We start from the raw sequence: 21,325 nt of genomic DNA, 5'->3' as shown, positions 1-21,325 counted from the left end.
TGACAGTCCTGTCAGGAAGCAGTTTCTTCATCATTGAGTATTTTGCACTAGAGCAGAGTGAGAACCTGGGAAAGATTGTAGAATATAGGGCATAGGCAGAAAACTATTAAACTTAACTATGGACATTTTTATTTTGTTTTAAATTACTTTTAAATTTAATTTTATTTTTTATATATTTAAGACATGAAATGGTTCAAATGTCAAAATAGTATATAAAAAATGTCTTCTCAGAGAAGTCGTACCTCCTTCTCTACCTCCTGCATCCCACACCTCATACGTAACCATTTTTATTCATTTATTTTTGGCCTATCCTCACACAGTTTTTCTTTACAAAATAAAAATACAAAGGTCGCATATTATATGTAACGATGGCTTTTTCTTTTTTTTTTTTTCCACTTGAAAATATACCCTACAGGTCAGCCCATACTAGATTATAGAGGTTTTCCTCTTTCTTTTTTTACAGGGGCAAAGTTCCTTATTGATGGACATTTGGGTTGTTTCCAGCCTTAAACCAAAACCAAACTCACTGCCGTCGAGTCGATTCCAACTCATAGCGACCCTATAGGACAGAGTAGAACTGCCGCATAGAATTTCCAAGGAGCGCCTGGTGGATGTGAACTGCCAGCCTCTTGGTTAGCAGCTGTAGCACTTAACCACTACAGCACCAGGGTTTCCTTCCAGTCTTTAGCTACTTTAAGTAAAACTGCAGTGGTCGCCTTTTACATATGCTATTTCATATTTGTGGCTCCTGCTTCTGTAACAAATTACCACAAACTTAGTGCCTTAAAACAACACACGTTTATTTTCTTATACTTCTATGGGTTAGAAATCTGACAGGGTCTCAGTGGACTAAAATCAAGGTTTAGTCAGGACTGAGTTCCTTTTTGGAGGCTCTCGGGGAGAGGCCCTGGGTGCTCAGTGGTTAAGAGCTGGTCTGGTAACCAAAAGATCAGGCAGCTCGAATCCACTAGCCACTCCTTGGAAATTTTATGGGCCAGTTCTACTCTGTCCTATAGAGTCGCTATGAGCGACTTGATGGCAGTGGGTTTTTTTTTCTTTTTTCTTTTTTTTGTTTTAGGGGAGAATTTGTTTTCCTTGCCTTTTCTAGCTTCTAGAGGCTGCCCACATTCTTTGGCTTATGACCCTATTCTTCCATTTTCAGAGGCAGCAACAGACGGTCAAGCCTTCTTATATGGCGTCACTCTGACCTCTTTTGCCTCTCTCTTCCATTTTTAAGTACCCATATAGTTACATTGGACCCACCCAAATAATCCAGAACAATCTCCCCATCTTAAGGTCCTTAACTTAAACACACCCATAAAGCCCTTTCGCCATGTAAGGTAACATAATCACAGCTGGGAACACCTTTATTCTGCCTACCATAGAAAAAGGTCTTCAGGGTAGAGTCCTAGAAATGGGATTGCTGATTCCAAGGGTAAATACATACTTTTTTTTTTTCCTGGGTATGGATAAATTCCTTTCCAAAGGGATTGTAAATATGGAATATTTAAAATAGCCCAGGGATCCTAGTTGAGTCAGATTTACTGTAGTAATACCTGTGAAAATACACTCATATGCAATTGTAAAAGAGGCAGCAGAGCTCCAGAAGAAATGAGCCTGAGAGATAACCAGCCCTGCCTTTGTGACCAAGCAGGAGCCCAAAGGGACAAGGCAGAGTGGACATGTCATGTTGTTAGGTGGTACTGTCAAGACAATTTCGACTCGTAACAATCCCACGTAACAGAGTAGAGCGGCCCCACAGGGATTTCTAGCCTGCAGTCTTTACAGGAGCAGATCACCAGGTCTCTCTCCTGCAGAGCCACTGAGTGGGTTTGAACTGCCAAATTTAGGTTAGCAGCCAAGTGCATAACTGTTGCACCACCAGGGATACTTGGAGTGGACATAGACAGTGCCAAACTGTTGCCATTGTGATTGCATCAGCCAATCCACAGACAGATTACTGGGGAAGTAGAATGACCAGGGCTGGTGGCCACACTGAGCTTCCAGGGAGAATTCATTTGCCCCTTCTGTACTCACATATTATCGACCATAACTCCCGAATATAGAATACAGACTTATTCTGGGGCTGGGTGTTTAAATAAGAAACTATTTAGCCTTACAGATTTAGACTATGAACATTTCTCATCGGTAAATTCTTTGGGCAGCTCAGTCTATCTTCTAGAGCCTTGCCACTCAAAGTGTGGCCCCTAGAATGCAGCATCAACATCAGCTGGGAGCCTATTAAAAAGTCAGAACCTTGGACCTCATCGCAGAACCATGGAAGAAGGATCTGCACTGATAACTAGAACTCATATGCATATGAAAGGTACCACTCCAGAAGGCACAAAGGATATGCAATTATTGATTGCCTCTTAAAAAAAAAAAATTGCAATACAATGGTATTAAATTTGATTTTACTGTTGAATTGCTAACCATACACCCAGAAGAGAGCAATGTGAGGGATAGTGATTACAGCCACCAACAGTACTTACTGAGGCCTTACTATGTGCCCAGCACATAGTAGTATTCTAATGTATCTTATTTCAGGTTTTGCTATATATTATCTCATCAATTTATTCTAATAAACATTATTCCTTTTAGTTGCTATACCCTTGCTTTAAGCTAAATTTTATCTCTGTTTTGTGATTGATGAAACTGAGACTTGGGAAGCAATTGGTAAATTAAGTACAAGAATGCTAAACCCCTTGTAGAGTTGATTCTGACTCATAGTGACCCTATAGGACAGAGTAGAACTGCCCCACAGGGTTTCCAAGGCTGTAAATCTTTATAGAAGCAGACTCCCACATCTTTCTCCCACAGAGTGTCTGGTGGGTTCAAGCTACCGACCTTTTGGTTAGCCCCCTCATGCTTAACCACTGCGCCACCAGGGCTCCTTGCAAGATCACTAGCTTTTTTTTTAAACGTAAGGCCAAGAGACAAAGCTGTTTAAATATAAACTTGACACCCAGGTTCCCTCAACTCTGTTAACCAATTTCTCCTTTAACAAAGTGCAGAGTAATGGGAAAACTTGGGGCTTTGGCATCAGATAGACTTGAGTTTGAACTCCAGGTTACACGGACAGGGTTTACAGCATTGCATTTGTCTCTGTAACTATAATTAGGTCTTCCACGCTTTGTCTATAGGTTAGTCTAAAATTTAGAATAGTTACAATATTTTTGTTGTTAAAAAAAAAAAACCTACCTGTTCCTATCAAGTCGATTCTGACTCATAGCGATCCTGTAGGACAGAGCAGAAAACCCCATAGAGTTTCCAAGGAGTGCCTGGTGGATTTGAACTACAGACCTTTTGGTTAGCAGCTGTAGCACCTAAGCGCTACGCCAACAGTTTCCTCAAATTGACCCCCGACTGATGGAGGTCACCATACACAATGGGATTGGAGCTTTGTGATCTCTAGGGTTTTCACTGTCTGGTTTTGGAAGTGTATTGTCAGGCCTTTATTCCTGATTTGTCGTAGTCTAGAAGCTCCCCTGAATCTGTTGAGCATCATGGCAACGTGCCAGCCTCCACTGACAGACAGGTGGTGGTTGTATGTGAAGTGCCTCGGCCAGGAATCAAACCTGCGTTTCCTGCATGGAAGGCAACAACTCTCCCACTGAATCACCACTACCTCACAGCTACAGTATTAAGACTGTGTAACTGTTATTCTGTGTAGAAGCAATTACCGAGAAGAGAGCCTCAAAGAAAGCTGTATCACTAACTTGGAGTGAAAGTGTTGTTCAAATTAACTCTATGAGAAGCAATTTCCAAGCGTCAGGGTCAAGTGGGTTTTCTTTTCTTACTCTCCAGTAACACTCAAAATCATACCTTGTTTTAGTTTGCTACGTACTTGGGTCATTATTGTCTGGTACTGCTTTTTGTTTTTCCAATTAGCTCTTTTTAAAATTGCTTGAGAAAAGAAACATATTCCAATCTGCAGCCATAGAACTTTTTTATTCCTTGCAGTCTAGTCTTCGTCCAAAGAGCATAGATGTCAATATATGTAATTGGCTTCAGTGACACTTTTCAGGTTTGAGGAGCTTTGGTTATACGTGTTTCTTTTCCACTGCAGTATTGGCATATGAAATTATTAATGATAATTAAGAAGTATTGTTCACTTTTTCCCCACCCCCCAATAAAATTTGGATTCACTGTTTTTCTGGTGCCTTCCTTAGAAAGGTGATGATTTCTCTTAGCTATTTACTTGATGCTGCTGAGTGCCGCTGAGTTGGTTCTGACTCACAATGACCCTACGTACAACAGAACGAAGCCGTCCTGTACCATCCTCACAGTCGTTGCTATGTCTGAGCCCATTGTTGCAGCCACTGTGTCAGTCCATCTCATTGAAGGTCTTCCTCTTTTTCACTGGCCCTCTACTTTACCAAGCATGATTTCCTCTCCAGGAACTGGTCCCTCCTGATAACATGTCCAAAGTACATAAGACGAAATCTCACCATTCTCCCTTCTAAAGAGCCTTCTGGCTGTACTTCTTCCAAGACAGATTTGTTTGTTCCTCTGGCAGTCCATGGTATATTCAGTATTTACCACCAATACCATAATTCAAAGACATTAGTTCTTCTTTGGTCTTCCTTATTCATTGTCCAGTTTTCACATGCATATGAGGTGATTGAAAATACCATGGCTTGGGTCAGGTACACTTTAGTCCTCAAAGTGACGTCTTTGCTTTTTAACACTTTCAAGAGGTCTTTTGCAGCAGATGTGCCCAATGCAATACATCATTTGATTTCTTGACTGCTGCTTCCATGGGCGTTGATTGTGGATCCAAGTAAAATGAAATCTTTGACAACTTTAATCTTTTCTCCATTTATCATGATGTTGTGTATTGGCCCAGTTGTGAGGATTTTTATTTTCTTCATGTTAAGGTATAATCCATACTGAAGTCTGTAGTCTGTGATCTTCATCAGTAAGTGCTTCAAGTTCTCTTTGCTTTCTGCATGCAAGGTTGTGTCATTTGCATATTGCAGGTTGTTAATAAGTCTTCCTCCAATCCTGATGCTTCATTTTTTTCTTCATCTACTTTCTGTATATCTATTATACCAATACAACAATTGGCATATAAATACATATATATATACACACAGATATATATATATATATATATATATATATATATATATATATATATACACCAAACCAAGCCTGTTGCTGTTGAGTCAATTCCAACTCATAGCGACCCTATAGGACAGAGTAGAACTGCTCCATAGGGTTTCCCAGGACCAGCTGGTGGATTTGAGCTGCCGACCTTTTGGTTAACAGCTGAGCTTTCAGTCACTCTGCCACCCTATGTATGTGTGTGTGTGTGTTAACATATTTTGGTATATATTTATACATACACACACACACACATACCAATTACCAAAATACCAGTGCAGTATATACCAACAATAATTATGACTGAAATTTTCAATGCATTTTTGCTTTTTTAGCTTCCAATTTAACTTGTGTTTATAAAGTTCAACTCTTAATTTTATAGCCATGTTCCTGTCTTTAGGGTATAAATGTGACTCTCATTTGAACTTAGTAATAAAGTCTTTTTCTTATACTTTATACTTTTCACAAAAAAAATCAAGTTGTTGAACACCAAGTACATGCTAGGCACTGTGGTCTGGGCATTGAATTTGCAAAGGTTATTAAGATAATTTTAGTTTTCTAGGAGCTCACAGTGAACTGGGCTCCATTGTGGTCTGTGTTTTGTTTGCTTGGTTTGGTTTTAGTTTTTCCTTTTAGTAGAAAGCCTTACTTTCCAGGCTTATTATTGTAAAATGTAACTTCTCTCATGGAGGATTTGGATTTCCTATTTTCTGTTTTATTCAAACCCTCTTCCCCATATCTCCCTCTTGTGTTTCAAAAGATGGGAGAAAGGACCATACAGTGGCCACTGTCTTCCCATGTGATCTTGCTGCCCATCGCTTGTGGGTGCTGGAGAAGAATAAATCATGTCTCGTTTACACAAGTGCCATTAACTGGTGTTAGTAACCAGTGCTGTAGAAGGGTGAACGCATGGGCTGCCAGGGTGGGTTTGAATCTCAGTCTTTCTTTTTCCTTTCTTGCACGTGAACACCCATCGCCCTTTAAATTTAGAGCAAAGTGATTTACCTACCACGTGCTCAATTGCAAAGAAGTTGAAAACTGGCTATTTTAAAAGATTTTTAAAACTAGAATTGTGTATTATTAGGAAACCAACATTTGTTCAATGACCCAGGGTTCTAGGAAGATGCTAGGTACTTACATATACATTAATGTATTTGACTATTGCCACAGTAGAGTGACACTGAGATCCCATTTCACAGATGAGAAAACAGACTGAGCGTGAGAGTCATCTTTTCAAGCATAAAAAAAAAAAAAAACATACCTACTCTAAATTAGCAAATCAGGACTTGAATCCTAATCTTTGTGATCCACTTTACCATGCTGCCTCTAGGTATTTTTCTTCCTAAATATTGTCTTCCTTTATAAATGTAATATTCTGATTCCAAACATAGTTCAGAAAGGTTCCACTGAATATACTTTTAAGTAGGAAAAAAGTTATTTTTATTAAGCGTGTTTGGCTTTCTGTTTTGTAGCCGATGCTTCCACCCCGGATGCGTACGCCAGCTTCTCTGCGTCTTCCAGCCTTCTCTGACAAATCTTGTGACTCGATTAAGTGCTGCTCCCAAATTCAGATGAGGCGTTAACATCCACTATATCACCTTCATCTGATAAACAGCTTGTCTGGTTAAGGGGGAGGTGGGATCGGTCTGACATGCTTCTTCATTGTTTGGAAATCGTTAGAATCTCCCAGAGGGCAGAGCGCCTTTAAGTGGGAGATTGCATCTTAAGCGCGGAGTCTTTTCTTCATTGGTTGTGAGCCAGAGGATAGAGAAGGGAGAGAAAGTATATGGGTGGAGAGGATACAACATAATGTGAAGCTTGCTGAGGCAGCGAGGGAGATTAATGATGATGTATCCATCTCCCCAGAGTTGTTGAAACCATCTGGTCGCCAGTGTAATCAGGAGAGTCCCAGATGAAGAACAGATAAAGCACTTCTCATAAAGTGTGGTAAATGAAACCAGTAAGTGAGATTGGAAAATTGCTCAGCCACCCACACAGAGCTGGTGGTTGCTTTAAACACTTAAAAATGCATGCTCTTTACCAAGGAAGTGAAAAGTGACAATTTTCCTAGCAACATAGTATATATGATATGATATCGGAATACTAGGGTTCTAATTCTGACTACCACATACGACTGTGTGTTTTGGGCAGATGAGTTAGTCTCATTGAGCATCAGTTTCTTCATCTGTCAAGCCAGCCTAAGAGTTGCCGTGCAGGTCCAATTAGATTCCATGTGAGAGCTTTGCAGATTATACCAGTACCAGTTGTCACTGAGTTGATTCTAACTCGTGGCCACCCCATGTGTGCCAGAGTAGAACTTGCTCCATAGGTTTTCAACGGCTGATTTTTCAGAAGTAGATCGCCAGGCCTTTCTTCTAAGGTATCTCTGGGCGAACTTGGGCTTCCAACCTTTCAGTTATAGCAGCTAAGTGCATTATCCATTTGCAAAGTATAGAGTTGTCTGTTTTTATTATTGCTTCATTTTTAGCTCCCTGTAGAAGAACTCACAATTATGCCGAGTGGTCCAGTTTGATTACCCAGTTTATGAATTATTTAGTGCCCCCGTTTCCCTTTCACTTTGGACTTCTATCATTTTTTTTTTTTTTTTTTGTCCTTTGAAAGTGTCCTGGAATCATCATGAAACAGAGGGAAAGAGCAGTTAGGAATTTTTTACTTTATTTTTAAATTTCTTGATGTTTACAGAAGCTTATCAAGGAGAAAGTTGAAAATAGCACAGTTAATGAAAACCTCATTGTATGTACCAAAAAAGTGGCCTGTCACATTTTAAAGGCATTGAGCCTTTCTGAGGAAATTACCTATCATCTGGTTTCAGAACTGTCTTGGCCGACTCCTGGTAGATGCTGACACTTTTAATTTTTCCTGAGAGCTATTAAAATTGTAGAACTTAGGGAACAGTATTGCCGAATCACCTTGATGGCCGACGTGATTGAATAGAACATGTGATAAGGATCTTTCGTCTACGATGAAGTGCCAGGGAAAATCCTGAGTTGGCAACTCGTGAAGTGATTGTAGATCAAGCCTCTGAGTCTCTCGTCGTCTGAGCATCTGTAAAGAGCTCTCTTGGAAGGGAAAGATGTCTTTGTACCAGCAGATAAAACATTGTGTTCATCCAGCTGCCTTCCCGGTAGGTAGTACATTACCTCTTACCAGTACCTGTTGCCGTAGAGTCGATTCCGACTCATGGCGACCCCATGTGTTGCAGAGTAGAACTGTGCTCCATAGGGTTTTCAAGGAAACGTCACCAGGCCTTTTTTTCAAGGCACCTCTGGGTGGGTTTGAACCTCCAGTCTTTGGGTTAGCACTTAAGCGCTTAACCATTTGCACCCCCCAGGGCCTCCTACAGTGCCGTTAGGTCACATTAAAAATGATTGCTGCTTATTCTGTACTCCAGAGAGGTGCCAATGGTTTCCTCTTTTCTGGGAAAAAGACAATAAGAAACAGGAGGGAAATGGAATTCACCTCGTGTGTGTGTGTGTGTGTGTGCGCGCGCGCGCACGCACGCACATCATGACAATGAAGGATCTTAGCAATTGCAGCCTTGAGTCCCTGGGGGATAGCTTGGTTACTTCAGAAGTCACGTGTCCTAGGCTTCAATGAACCTTAGTTCATGGGCTTTCAAATTCCTAGTTTAGCTACAGGAAAATGGCTAGTTTGGGGGAAAAATTGTCCGTGAGATAACAGGGTGCTACATTCCATTTTAATGTGACTCAGGCAGCTGGTGGCCATACACTTTCAGTACTCTCTGAGGAAATCGGTTAATTTCAGTTACAGATTGGGATTTTAACTGAAATTTGGCGTTTGATTAACCAAAGTGAACTAATTTGGTATGCTGGCCTCTGTTTACTGCGCACCCTCCTTCATGACTGCTGGATCTGATCAGGTTGATGCCAGTGAATCTATTATTCTGACAAATGCTAATTAGAGATAGGATTCTGATTTTAAATTCAAATGCACTATTAACTTTTCTGACATTGTGTGCTTTTAATGGCCTCATTTACATGATTTTTTAAATATGCACTTCTAGCTACAATTCTGTTATCTGAATGTTCTTTTATTTAATGTAAGTTTTTCAAGGAGGGCTTTTTTTTAAAGGATATGGAAAGATCATCAGTCTATTTGCAGCAGAGAGGTGCAGTGGTTGAACTCCATATGACCTTTATTAATAGTTATCTTTCATCAGGGTAGTATAGGATGGAGTTAGGACCACTAGTGTCAAAATGCCTGGGTTCAAATCCTGTCTCCTCCACTCTACTTATGTGGAGTGTATATAATGTAACTGTAGGGATACACGAAGGACACGTGTATCAGCCAGTTTTGCTAGGTTATGCTGCAATAACAAATGCATATAAAATGTGAGATGCATTTTATAAAGATTCGTTTTGTTTTATTTCATAAAGATTTCTTTATTTTATAAAGATTCATTTTTCATTCATGTTCATGTCCAATTGGGTTGACTCTGACTCTGCTCTATATCCTCTTCATTCGGGGACACAACTGCAGAAGCAGCCCCTCTCTGGGGCACCAGGTCTCATAACACAGGGAAAATGGTGATGGCAGAATCCCATGATGGCTTTTACAGCTTCTGATTGGAAGCTGCAATGTCACTTCCATTCATATTTAATTGGACAAAGTAAGTCAAGTGGCTAAGCCTAGCATCAATGGGTTGGGTAGTATAATCTTCTATAACATGCAGTTCACATTGACTGGAACATAGTAAATGCTCAGTAAACCCTGTTGTTGTTGTCGGGTGCCTTTGAGTCAATTCCAACCCCAATGTGACAGAATAGAACTACCCCATAGGGTTTTTTTTTTGGCTGTAAAGAGATTTTTTGTGTAAAGACAGAAGCAGATCACCAGGTCTGTCCCCCACAGAGCTGCTGGGTGGGTTTGAACCACCAGCCTTTCAGTGAGCAGTTGAACACTAAACCGTTGTGCCACCAGGGCTCATTCAACAAACACTAGGTCACAAGACTACGTTATGGTTTGGGATTCATATCATCCTCTGGTACGACAGAAAAAACTAATGTTTAGGTCTTCTTTATCAGATGGTTCTCTTAAGTGCAAATTAAGGTGCCGAGTGCTTCCTTTGAATTTCCAGGGAAGGTGGTCTATGGAGAACCCATAGCAGCAAGTCTCGGCACAGATGGCACTCACTACTGGAATAAAGAATGGCACCATGCAGCCCACCATGTCATGGGTCCACCCCTGCGGCCAGACCCCTCAACGCCTGATTTCCTCATGAAACTATTGGCTAAGTAATTATTTTCCAGATGATTGTGAAGTATTTTGTCAAAGTCAGGTCCTTTATGAGTCTCAGGTCTGAGTGAGGAGATCTTGTCCTATCATCTGGAGCTTTCATTGGCCTCCCAGAATTCCCTTCTACTTGGAGAGTCATTCATCTGGAGACCAAAATGGATTGGCTTAATATGCTATGTTGTCAAAACCTCCACTGGACACATGTACTCTCTTCTGTTTTTTTTCTTTCTCTTTTTCTAATTGTTCTTGCCCAGAACCTGGGCTCTTCATTATGCCTATTTTTATCAAAATACTCTTAATTTTTTTTTTCTATGCTAATGTAACCTGGACCCAGATGTGCCTATTGTATAGGAAACTGTGTTATTATCTGGGAGACTGTGACAGTTTTTCTTGAGAATTCTACCATTCATGGGTATCCTGACACTCTTTTACAGGTACTCAGATTCAGGTTTACAAAGGGCTTTTCACTACAGACTGTACAAGCGTTAACTTGCCCCTCCTTTCAGCCTCCTTCCTCCTTCACACTTCTGCCTCTCCAAGACTATTCACAAGGATTACTATCCCTGGAGACATCAACACTGTCTGCCAATCACACATCTCTGGTCGTCACAGCATTGCCATTTGGCCAGAGGGTTGCCCTGGTGAACTGGTCTCTCTTCACCTGGATCACCATGGTGCTACCTTTGTACAGTACTCCACTCACACGAAACTTTCATGTATATTATTGCTAGTGATCCTGATAAGGGTCATCAAGTAAGTATAATCGTCAATTAATAGATGAGAAACTGAACATGAATACAGAACTGGTAAGTGATGGAATTGGGCCTAGAACCCAGGTTCTTCTAATTATGTCTAACAGTACTTCTTAAGCAGAGAAAGAAAACAAATCCCACAATAAAAATGAGAATGGGGTGAAATATGTATTTCAAAAAGCTACTTGCTCTACATCGTCTTTTTCTGACTTTCAACTGAGAAGGGCAGTCAGGAGATTGGGGAAGTGTATTGAAGTTCCCGCCCATCCCCATCACACTCGTGTGTCCTCCTCTTTACAGCGATGACCTAACCACCACCGGGACTGACCACTGTACCTTCAACACCTGCCAGAAAGCTCTTGGGAAGGATGATTTTACTAAGATCCCCAATGGGGTGAATGGTGTTGAGGACCGGATGTCAGTAATATGGGAAAAAGGCGTGGTAAGTTTCATAGAATCCAGCCCATCTTGCCTAATTTTTCAGCCAGGATCTGACCTATTTTGTCACCAGAGTGACATAAACCTTTATACAAAACAAAACAAAGAAAACTCATTGCTATCTAGTTGATTCCAACTCACAGTGACTCCATGTGTTACAGAGTAGAACTCCTCCATAGGTTTTCTTGACTGTAATCTTTACGGAAGCAGATTGCCAGGTCTTTTTTTCTGCAGCTCCACTGCGTGGATTTAAACCACCAACCATTAGGTTAGTAGTTGAAGGTAAATCATTTGGACCGCCAAGGGACCCTCAATCCTTTATAGAGAAGCTTCTTGATAGTTTTTACTAGGGTGGAGGCTGGGAATTGAACACTGTCTTCCCTTCTCCCCCAGGATAATATCAGCAAAGAAATAATTTTCTTCTTCGTTTAGTTTAGATGATGCTTTGCAACATTTTGCAGAGACATTAGGGGACGAATTTAGATTGGACCCAAAAAGGGTTCTTCTTCAAGGCTTAAATTTTATAGTGCTTCTGCTTGATTTGTCGTGTCCTTGAATCCCAAAGTCTCATGTGTCACTGGGGCAAATAGTTGAAATCATAGGAAATACTTGAAGAATTTTTATTATGTTCAGACCCCTTTTCATGGACTCTTTATAGGTGTCCCTTTTAAGAACCTTGGATATCATATTTTAAAAAACTGCTGTATGAGGTCACATAAATAATAATTTAACATCTAGAAAGAGAAATTTTTTAAATTCCTATGATTTAAACTTTTCTCCCTGAGGATGGAGAAAAATCCAATGGCTAAATGTCCATATGTTCTCCTGTCCAGCCAGTTGACAGGCCTTTCTCACTGATTTCCCCAAATTCGCTCTTGGATGGCACATAATCGTGTCTCAGACCTCGGAATCCTCTTTGATTACTTTTCCTCTGCACATACCACCTGCCCTAAATTTAGTTAATTTCATTTCCAGAATGCCTCCTTATTTCCATCTTCATGGCAACCACTCTAGTTGAGGCCCATATTTTGTTTAACTGTTGCAGTAGTCTCATAACTGGTCCCTGCCTCCAGTCCCTCATTGCTGCAATCTACTCTATCCTCCAGTACCAGAGTGGCCTTTTATGTACGATGTTCTGTTCATGCAACTTTCTTCTCTAAAACCTTTTAATTTTCTTCATTACTTACAGGATAATATTTGAATAATTCATTTACATATAAGAATTTTCAAAACATCTTTCTAGCCCTGTCTTCTGCTAACATCCTCTTCACCCCTCCTCCTCCTCCATCCTAACTCTAACTGTCCCAGACCACTTCTCTTCTCTTTGCTTAGATTTCTTGGTAACAGTTCAGCCTTTCTCTTTGAACTTGGGTTGTTACAGTGAGTATCTTCATTACTGTAGATCATAATCTATTACAGTTCCCCGGTATATAAACTGCTTCAAAGTGATTGAATATTTCTTAATAGCATACAGGGAACTGTGTTACTTTCTGAAACATTCAGACAATTTACTTATGGGAGTATTCCTTTCAGGCCATGGTTTGTAATCATTTTTGAGACAGGAGACCTTTGAAAATTGAATAAACCTTAAGGATGCTCTTACCAGATAGATTTACATAGGTGTAAACTTTCAACCTTTTATCATTTTAGAGGGGTCACATGCTCTCAAAGTCTATCCATATTAGAACCTCTTGCAATAGACCGTCCATGATTGTTGATTCATGTAAATTTCAGGTGCACAAAATCAAACTTCTCGAGTTGTTTTTTCGTCTTTCTAAAAGTGTTGTCACCTGACTTAAAGGTCAATCTAATTTTAACTCTAATATTCTGTTTAATGTCTATGTAATTATTTCATAAATCTTAGGTCTGCAATTAATAAGCCAGGTCATACATGTAGTAGGTGGTAGTGGTAAAATTTAAATAAGAATTGAAAACACAGTTGCCATCATTCAGCTGTCACCCATTGCAATCTCCCGTGATTCTGGGAAGGATGGCAGAAATTAGTGGGAGTGCCTTTTCAAGCTGATAGGATTTTGAAGTCATCATCAGGCTTCCGTGTGTTACCACATCATCAACGTCATTGTCATCGTTACGATCGTTTAAGACTTCTCAGCATCCACAGATCCGTTTGCCTCAGTGGTATAAGGGTAGGTGTAGATCTGTTTGGTTCTAAGAGATGCGAGTCTTATACTTTTATTAATAGGAGATTTTTTTTTAAGTGTTTGATCATTAGAACAAATGCATTTTCTTCCTTGAATTGTGTTATGGATTGAATTGTGCCCCCCCCCCCCCCCCCCGCCAAATACATGTTGTAAGTTCTAACCTCTGTAGGGTGGCTATGAGTTAGAGTCTACTCTATGGTTTGGATGCCTGTGGTTGTAATTCCATTTGGAAATGGGTTGTTTCTTAAGTTAATGAGCAGGATTAGCGTAGGATGTATCTTGAGTCTTTCTCTTTTGAGATATAAAGAGATTAAACAAGCAAGCTAGAAGCAGAGATGTGAGAAGATAGATGCCGTACCACATGAGGATCACCAAAGAGTCAGGGAATAAGGACTTTCCCCAGAGCCAACAGAGAGAAAGCTTTCCTCTAGAGCCAGTGCCCTGAATTTGGACTTCTAGCCTCTTAAACTGTGAGAGAATATACTTCTGTTTGTTAAAGCCATCCATTTGTAGACCAGTGAGGGTGGGTCCTGCCTGGTGCAACCCCTCGAGTCAATTGAGAGACACCAGGCCTTTGAAAAAGAGAAAGTAGACTTTATTGCAAGCTGGTCAAGCAAGGAGCTTGGAGACTAAGTCTCAGATCAAGCTCCCTGAGGTTGGGGATGCTTCGGTAGTTATAGGGTTCGGGATAGGGAACTTATGCATAATTTATGAGGCTTCTGGGAATAGGTGGGCAATTCCAGGAACTAATTAACATGTATGGGGGTGCAGTAGGGGTGTAATATGGCAGCTAGGGGGCGTGTGTGTTTTGGGAGGTATGACGCATGGAATTTATCTAAGGACAGCTTTGTAGCTTATTGCTCATGTCTAAATGGGGGAAGGGAGGCAGTTAGTGAAGTGGCCTTGCGCAGAGAAGCAGTAAGACGGCCTTGAGCTGTTATACAGAATGCCTGTCAGGAACTCACAGAACCTGGTTGTGATGGGAGGAGGGGGACCAGTTGAACCCTGTCAGTTACACACTTGTGGTATTTCTGTTATAGCAGCACTAGATAACTAAAACAAATTGTCTTACAGCACAGCGGTAAAATGGATGAAAACCGATTTGTGGCAGTTACCAGCACAAATGCAGCTAAAATCTTTAATCTCTATCCAAGAAAAGGAAGAATAGCTGTAGGATCAGATGCTGACATTGTGATTTGGGATCCAAAAGCCACAAGGTAAGTCTGAGGTCTTGTATTCCTTGGCTTCAACGTGGAGAAAAAGCACTACCTTGCAAAGGGTTTATGCGTTAGTCTTAATCAGCCATTCCTTCTTAGAGGATTTACTTAGCACTGCTCAGGCATTTTGAGCCTGTGCACAAGAAAAAGGTTTGGATGTACAAATATTTCTTTGTTTTTCTTGGCACAGAGGATGCAAAAGTTGTGTTGTTTACCATTCCCTGGAAATTGATAGGTGTATAAAACCAATATGAATTTATCACTTCAGTGCTTGGCCGATGCCCGGATTCACGTGGAAGAAAGGTACAGAGCAATGAAGAAGATAAAGGGCTTAGCTTGAAAAAGGCTGAATTGAAAACCTGAAATAATGACAGCCTTTTTTTTTAAAGCTTTCAGAGAGAAAAATTCCAGCACCAAGGATGTCACTTTAAGTTAGCCAAATTTTCCAGCTGAGTTCATCTTGAGCCTCTCATTCCCGGTAGACTCCAGCTTTTTGTTTCCAATTTCCATAATTCTGTTAATATTGCAGGTCTGGCAAATTCCACCAACTCAGGAAGGCATTCAGTAGAGGTTGAAGCTGTGCTAATTTCTCCTCATAGGATGTTAGCATAGGCAAGACCTGTATCCTGATGTGTGTTTTCTATAAACTGCAATTGTGATGGATAAAATTCCATTTACTTTAACATTTATGTGTGTGTGTAAACAGGAATACTATGTGACCTTCTGCCTTTATTGTAAGACATTTATTAAGTCTCTTAGGCATTTCACTGTAGTATACCTTGGGGGTGATATTGTTACAAAGACCCCATTTCTATTGTAGTACTTCTGGGCTCCCCGCAAGGAAAAGAAGACCACTCAAGAAGCACTAGACTACCATCAGTGTGATCCTAACAACAAGCCCCAGATACTCTCACAGAACACAGCTGTCTTTTTGTGGTTGACACTCTCCTCTGGGCGCTCATTGTTGCAACCTAGGAATCAGTTCCCACAGCAGATGGGCTGCGATCATGACAGCCTTTAGCAGACACTTCAGCGTATCACTTCATTGCCAGTTTACAATCCGTGCAATGCAGTAAATCATGGTCTGACCATCCGATTCATATAAACATCCTAAGATACCAACTAGACACAATTCAGGGTCTCTGTTAATGCGTTAACAAGTAACTGTTGCCCACTGAGGGACTAAATACCTGCTTGTCAGGTGGTCTATGTTGCTTCTCCTCTTCCTTGTTTACCCCTCTCTGCGTGAGAGATGAAGCCGAGTGAAACTAAATGTGGGCAACTTGTCTGCTTGGTTAGAAAAAAGGGTGCTTGGGAAGACAGTGGAAAAAATTGCTCGGGCTTGGGTGTGTCAGTGGATGAATTGAACAGGCCATATTTGCAGAGCTCCTGATATTTTCAATAGCACTCTGCAGAAGGCCGTTGTATGGCCAGCAGAGGCCCGCCCAGGGTCATCTCTGCTGATACTCAAACAGCTTAGGCTGCTTTAAGTAATAGGACCAGACTGGCTTTTGAAATGACTTGTAATTTATATGGAGATAATGAGATTGTCTTAGAAAACCTAAAAATGTTTAAAAGGCAGAAAACTATCATATGGAAAAATATTTGTGAAAAATGACTTCTTTGAAGCATGTAATCTGGGAAGATCATAATAATGATAATAATTGCATTTTGCACAGCTCTCAAACCAAAAGCCAAACCCATTACCAATGAGTTGATGCCAACTCATAGCGACCCTACAGGACAGAGTAGAACTGCCCCACAGGGTTTCCACGGAGCCACTGGTAGATTGAAACTGCTGGCCCTTTGGTTAGCAGCCTAGCTCTTAACCACTGCGCCACCAGGGCTGCACACTGTCAGGGGTATTTAAAAATGCTTTGGCATCTAAAATGTGATTTACAGGGTAAGACAAATATCTTCATTTTAAGACAATGAGGAAGCTAAAACACAACAGTTTGAGTAACAGATCTGGTACAGATATCCCCACTGTAATCTTGTATGGCTTTCATCAGATTCAGTACCAGGATATCTCCTGATAATCAAAGCAAAAACCAAACCAAACCCCTTGCCGTCAAGTCGATTCTGACACGTAGCGACCCTATAGGGCAGAGTAGAATTGCCCCCTAGGGTTCCCAAGGAGTACCTGGTGGATTTGAACTGCCGACCTTTTGGTTAGCAGCTGAACTCTTAACCACTATGCCTCCTGGGTTATAATAATCAAAGCAGAACACCTTTATTTATACTTGATCGTTCACGGTCCACTTCAGCATTTGTTTGTTCTTGCCATCAGGTAGGCCAGTAACTAAACTTTATTTTTTATTTTTTGGCTTTGAGGCTGCTCTCTATTATTCCTTATCAGAGATGAAGGAGAAATGAAAATACTGTGTGGGTGATGTGACTGTGCAGTCAGATTCCAAATGACATGCAGAGTCCAAGGAGACCATTCCCTGTGGTTCTTCTGTACTCTTCAGCTTGAAGAGTAACCTTGGCTGTTTTAATTTCTGAGCATGGTATCCGCGTAGGTCTGTAGCATTGTTTTGCTTGGACAACTGGACAAAGAGAAATGACCTGAACCTGAGGTTGTGAATAATTCACTTACTTTATTTGCCACGTGTTGCTGCTTGGAGGATATTTTTAGGCTGTGATTATGTCTCTTTGAGTCACGTTTTAGGTGATACAAATTTAGACTACCCCGTTCTCACAAGTTTCAGCTCCCGATTTCTGTAACATTGTTTTGTACTTCCTTTGCTCTTTAGCTATTTCAGAACAGAAGAGAATGATCCAGATGTGTAGTTTGGGTTTGTTTTTTTTTTAAAGATCTATATATTGCCTGCTTAACTTCCCTCATTTCTAGTCTAAGAATTACTAACTTAAGGTCAAACTAAAAAGCTCATATACTTTTAAGTTTCTTTCTCTCTCTTTCTCTCATGAATACTTTAGTATTTCTAACATAGTAACCATCCTTCACTTTATACAGTGGTGATAACAGAAAATTGAATAGGTAAATTTTCATATATATGCCTTCTGGGATAGAGATAAATATTTGGCATTTAATCATTAGCACTAAGTTGTCTTTATCTACGTCTGCTGACCGCTTACATTAGACACTGTGCATACTGAAAACAAGTGCAGGTCCAAGAGCTTGAAAGTGCAGGTTCTGGTCCCAGCTCCACTGCTGCTGAGCTGGAGACCCCGGCAGGCCGTTTGAGGTCTCTGATAGCCACTATCTCATATATAAAATGAGATTATTAATAATTGTTCTGCCTACCTCACAGGGTTTTTGTTAGAATTGTATGAAATAACACATGGGAAAATAAATGCCTTGTAAATTAAGAAAGTACTACCTAAGATATGTATTATTATTTTGTGTTCATCCAGTTTGCCTGGTGCCACTATTTGCAGTATATTCTAATTTTTAAGGAGTCCCTGGCTGGTGTAAATGGTTAAGCACTCAACTGCTAATCGAAAGGCTGATGGTCCACCCAGAGGTGCCTTGGAAGAAAGTCCTGCTTATCACCTTCCAAAAGTTCACAGCCACTGAAAACCCCGTGGGCCACAGTTCTGCTTGGAAACACACGGAGTTGCCATGAGTCAGAATTGACTGGACAGCAAATGGGTTTTTGTTTTTTTTTTTTCCCTTTCTTTCTCACTTTTAGGTATTCTCAGCTATTTTGCCTGTGATGACAACAGAGGCAGATGAACCCTAGGTTTCTATTCCTCTGACCCCCACGTCCTTATAAAAACTGGAAACATTTTCTTAAATGTCTTCTTGAAAAATGGAGAAATGTTATCTTTACATGGCAGGATATACTGAAATAACCTACCACTTTTGGATTTCTTTGACTTATTTATATCTTGCTTCTCCAGTCCTTTTATTTAAGAATTTTCCCTCAGTGCTGGCATAACTGGATATCCATTTGCAAAAAAATGAAACAGAACCCATACCTCACACCATGCACAAAAACTAACTCCAAGTGGATCAAAGACCTAAACATAAAGACTAAAACGATAAAGATCATGGAAGAAAAAATAGGGACAACGTTAAGAGCCCTAATACAAGGCATAAACAGAATACAAAACATTACCAAAAATGACGAAGAGAAACCAGATAACTGGGAGCTCCTAAAAATCAAACACCTATGCTCATCTAAAGACTTCACCAAAAGAGTAAAAAGACCACCTACAGACTGGGAAAGAATTTTCAGCTATGACATCTCCAACCGGTGCCTGATCTCTAAAATCTATATGATCCTGTTAAAACTCAACCACAAAAAGACAAACAACCCAATCAAAAAGTGGGCGAAGGATATGAACACACATTTCACTAAAGAAGATATTCAGGCAGCTAACAGATACATGAGAAAATGCTCTCGATCATTAGCCATTAAAAAAAAAAAAAGCCATTAGAGAAACGCAAATTAAAACTACGATGAGATTCCATCTCACTCCAACAAGGCTGGCATTAATCCAAAAAACACAAAATAATAAATGTTGGAGAGGCCGCGGAGAGATTGGAACTCTTATACACTGCTGGTGGGAATGTAAAATGGTACAACCACTTCGGAAATCTATCTGGCGTTTTCTTAAAAAGTTAGAACTACCATACAACCCAGAAATCCCACTCCTCGGAATATACCCTAGAGAATAAAAGCCTTTACACAAACAGATATATGCACACCCATGTTTATTGCAGCTCTGTTTATAATAGCAAAAAGCTGGAAGCAACCAAGGTGTCCATCAACGGATGAATGGTTAAATAAATTATGGTATATTCACACAATGGAATACTACGCATCAATAAAGAACAGTGACGAATCTGTGAAACATTTCATAACATGGAGGAACCTGGAAGGCATTACGCTGAGTGAAATTAGTCAGTTGCAAAAGGACAAATATTCTATAAGACCACTATTATAAGATCTTGAGAAATAGTATATAAGCTGAGAAGAACACATACTTTTGCGGTTACGAGGAGGGGAGGGAGGGAGGGTGGGAGAGGGTTATTTACTGATTAGTTAGTAGATAAGAACTAGTTTAGGTGAAGGGAAGAACAATACTCAGTACACGGAAGGTCAGCTCAACTGGACTGGACCAAAAGCAGAGAAGTTTCCGGGATAAACTGAATGCTTCGAAGGCCAGCGGAGCAAGGGCGGGGGTTTGGGGACTATGGCTTAAGGGGACTTCTAAGTCAATTGGCAAAATAATTCTATTATGAAAACATTCTGCATCCCACTTTGAAGTGTGGCGTCTGGGGTCTTAAATGCTGACAAGCAGCCATCTAAGATGCATCAATTGGTCTCAACCCACCTGGATCAAAGGAGAATGAAGAACACCAAGGTCACACGATAACTATGAGCCCAAGAGACAGAAAGGGCCACATGAACCAGAGATTTACATCATCCTGAGACCAGAAGAACTAGATGGTGCCCAGCCACAACCGATGACTGCCCTGACAGGGAACACAACAGAGAACACCTGAGGGAGCAGGAGAACAGTGGGATGCAGACCCCAAATTCTCATAAAAAGACCAGACTTAATGGTCTGACTGAGACTAGAGGAATCCCGGCGGTCATGGTCCCCAAACCTTCTGTTGGCCCAGGACAGGAACCATTCCCGAAGATAACTCATCAGACATGGAGGGGACTGGGCAATGGGTTGCAGAGAGATGCTGACGAAGAGTGAGCTACTTGTATCAGGTGGACACTTGAGACTGTGTTGGCATCTCCTGTCTGGAGGGGAGATGGGAGGGTAGAGAGGGTTAGAAACTGGCAAAATCGTCATGAAAGGAGAGACTGGAAGGAGGGAGCGGGCTAACTCATTAGGGGGAGAGTAAGTGGGAGTATGGAGTAAGGTGTATATAAGCTTATATGTGACAGACTGACTTGATTTGTAAACTTTCACTTAAAGCACAATAAAAATTATTAAAAAAAAAAAAGAATTTTCCCTCAGCCGAACATCAGGATTTTATGAATTTCATTATTAATCTTTTTCAAAGTGAAAATTGCAGAATGTGGGAACCAGGAGACAAGAGGAGGGTTCATAGACTACTGAGTCTTGAGAATTATTTGAACAAAGAGAAAGTGCATTTATCATGGTTTATATTAAAATAGAGAGATTGTTCCAGAAACTGTGTGTTGATTCCTTATCTGGGTCAATCATGGCACCAGCTTTCTCTATTCTTGGCCTGGTTGCTATGAGAAAGTTGCTCATCCAGCGTGGCTGTTCCTGGTCAAAATTTATGCTGATGACCTCAGCTAGGACCTTTCTGATGTGCGGCAATGTTTTTAGCCTTCTCTAACTGTCCACACATTGTCCACAACTTTCCACTATTCTTAGGCACCACCCCTACCAGTGTGATGCCTGCCTCTTC

The 21,325-nt window shown here is 40.7% G+C and overlaps 1 protein-coding gene across 1 annotated transcript in view; it reads left to right on the top strand.

Annotated features, from left to right (window-relative positions):
- The window catches only part of DPYS (dihydropyrimidinase), a 105,065-nt gene that overhangs the window by 35,975 nt on the left and 47,765 nt on the right, over positions 1–21,325 (top strand). The window contains exons 5-7 of the mRNA XM_003408268.2: positions 10,229–10,385; positions 11,439–11,580; positions 14,813–14,955. Of these exons, the coding sequence (XP_003408316.1) occupies positions 10,229–10,385; positions 11,439–11,580; positions 14,813–14,955 (442 nt within the window). The remainder of the gene's footprint in view (positions 1–10,228; positions 10,386–11,438; positions 11,581–14,812; positions 14,956–21,325) is intronic.

This window comes from Loxodonta africana, chromosome 14 (genome assembly GCF_030014295.1).
Source record: "Loxodonta africana isolate mLoxAfr1 chromosome 14, mLoxAfr1.hap2, whole genome shotgun sequence".
Lineage (NCBI taxonomy): Eukaryota > Metazoa > Chordata > Mammalia > Proboscidea > Elephantidae > Loxodonta > Loxodonta africana.
The sequence above is the reverse complement of the archived record's forward strand: the minus strand, read 5'-3'. Positions and strand labels throughout refer to the sequence as shown.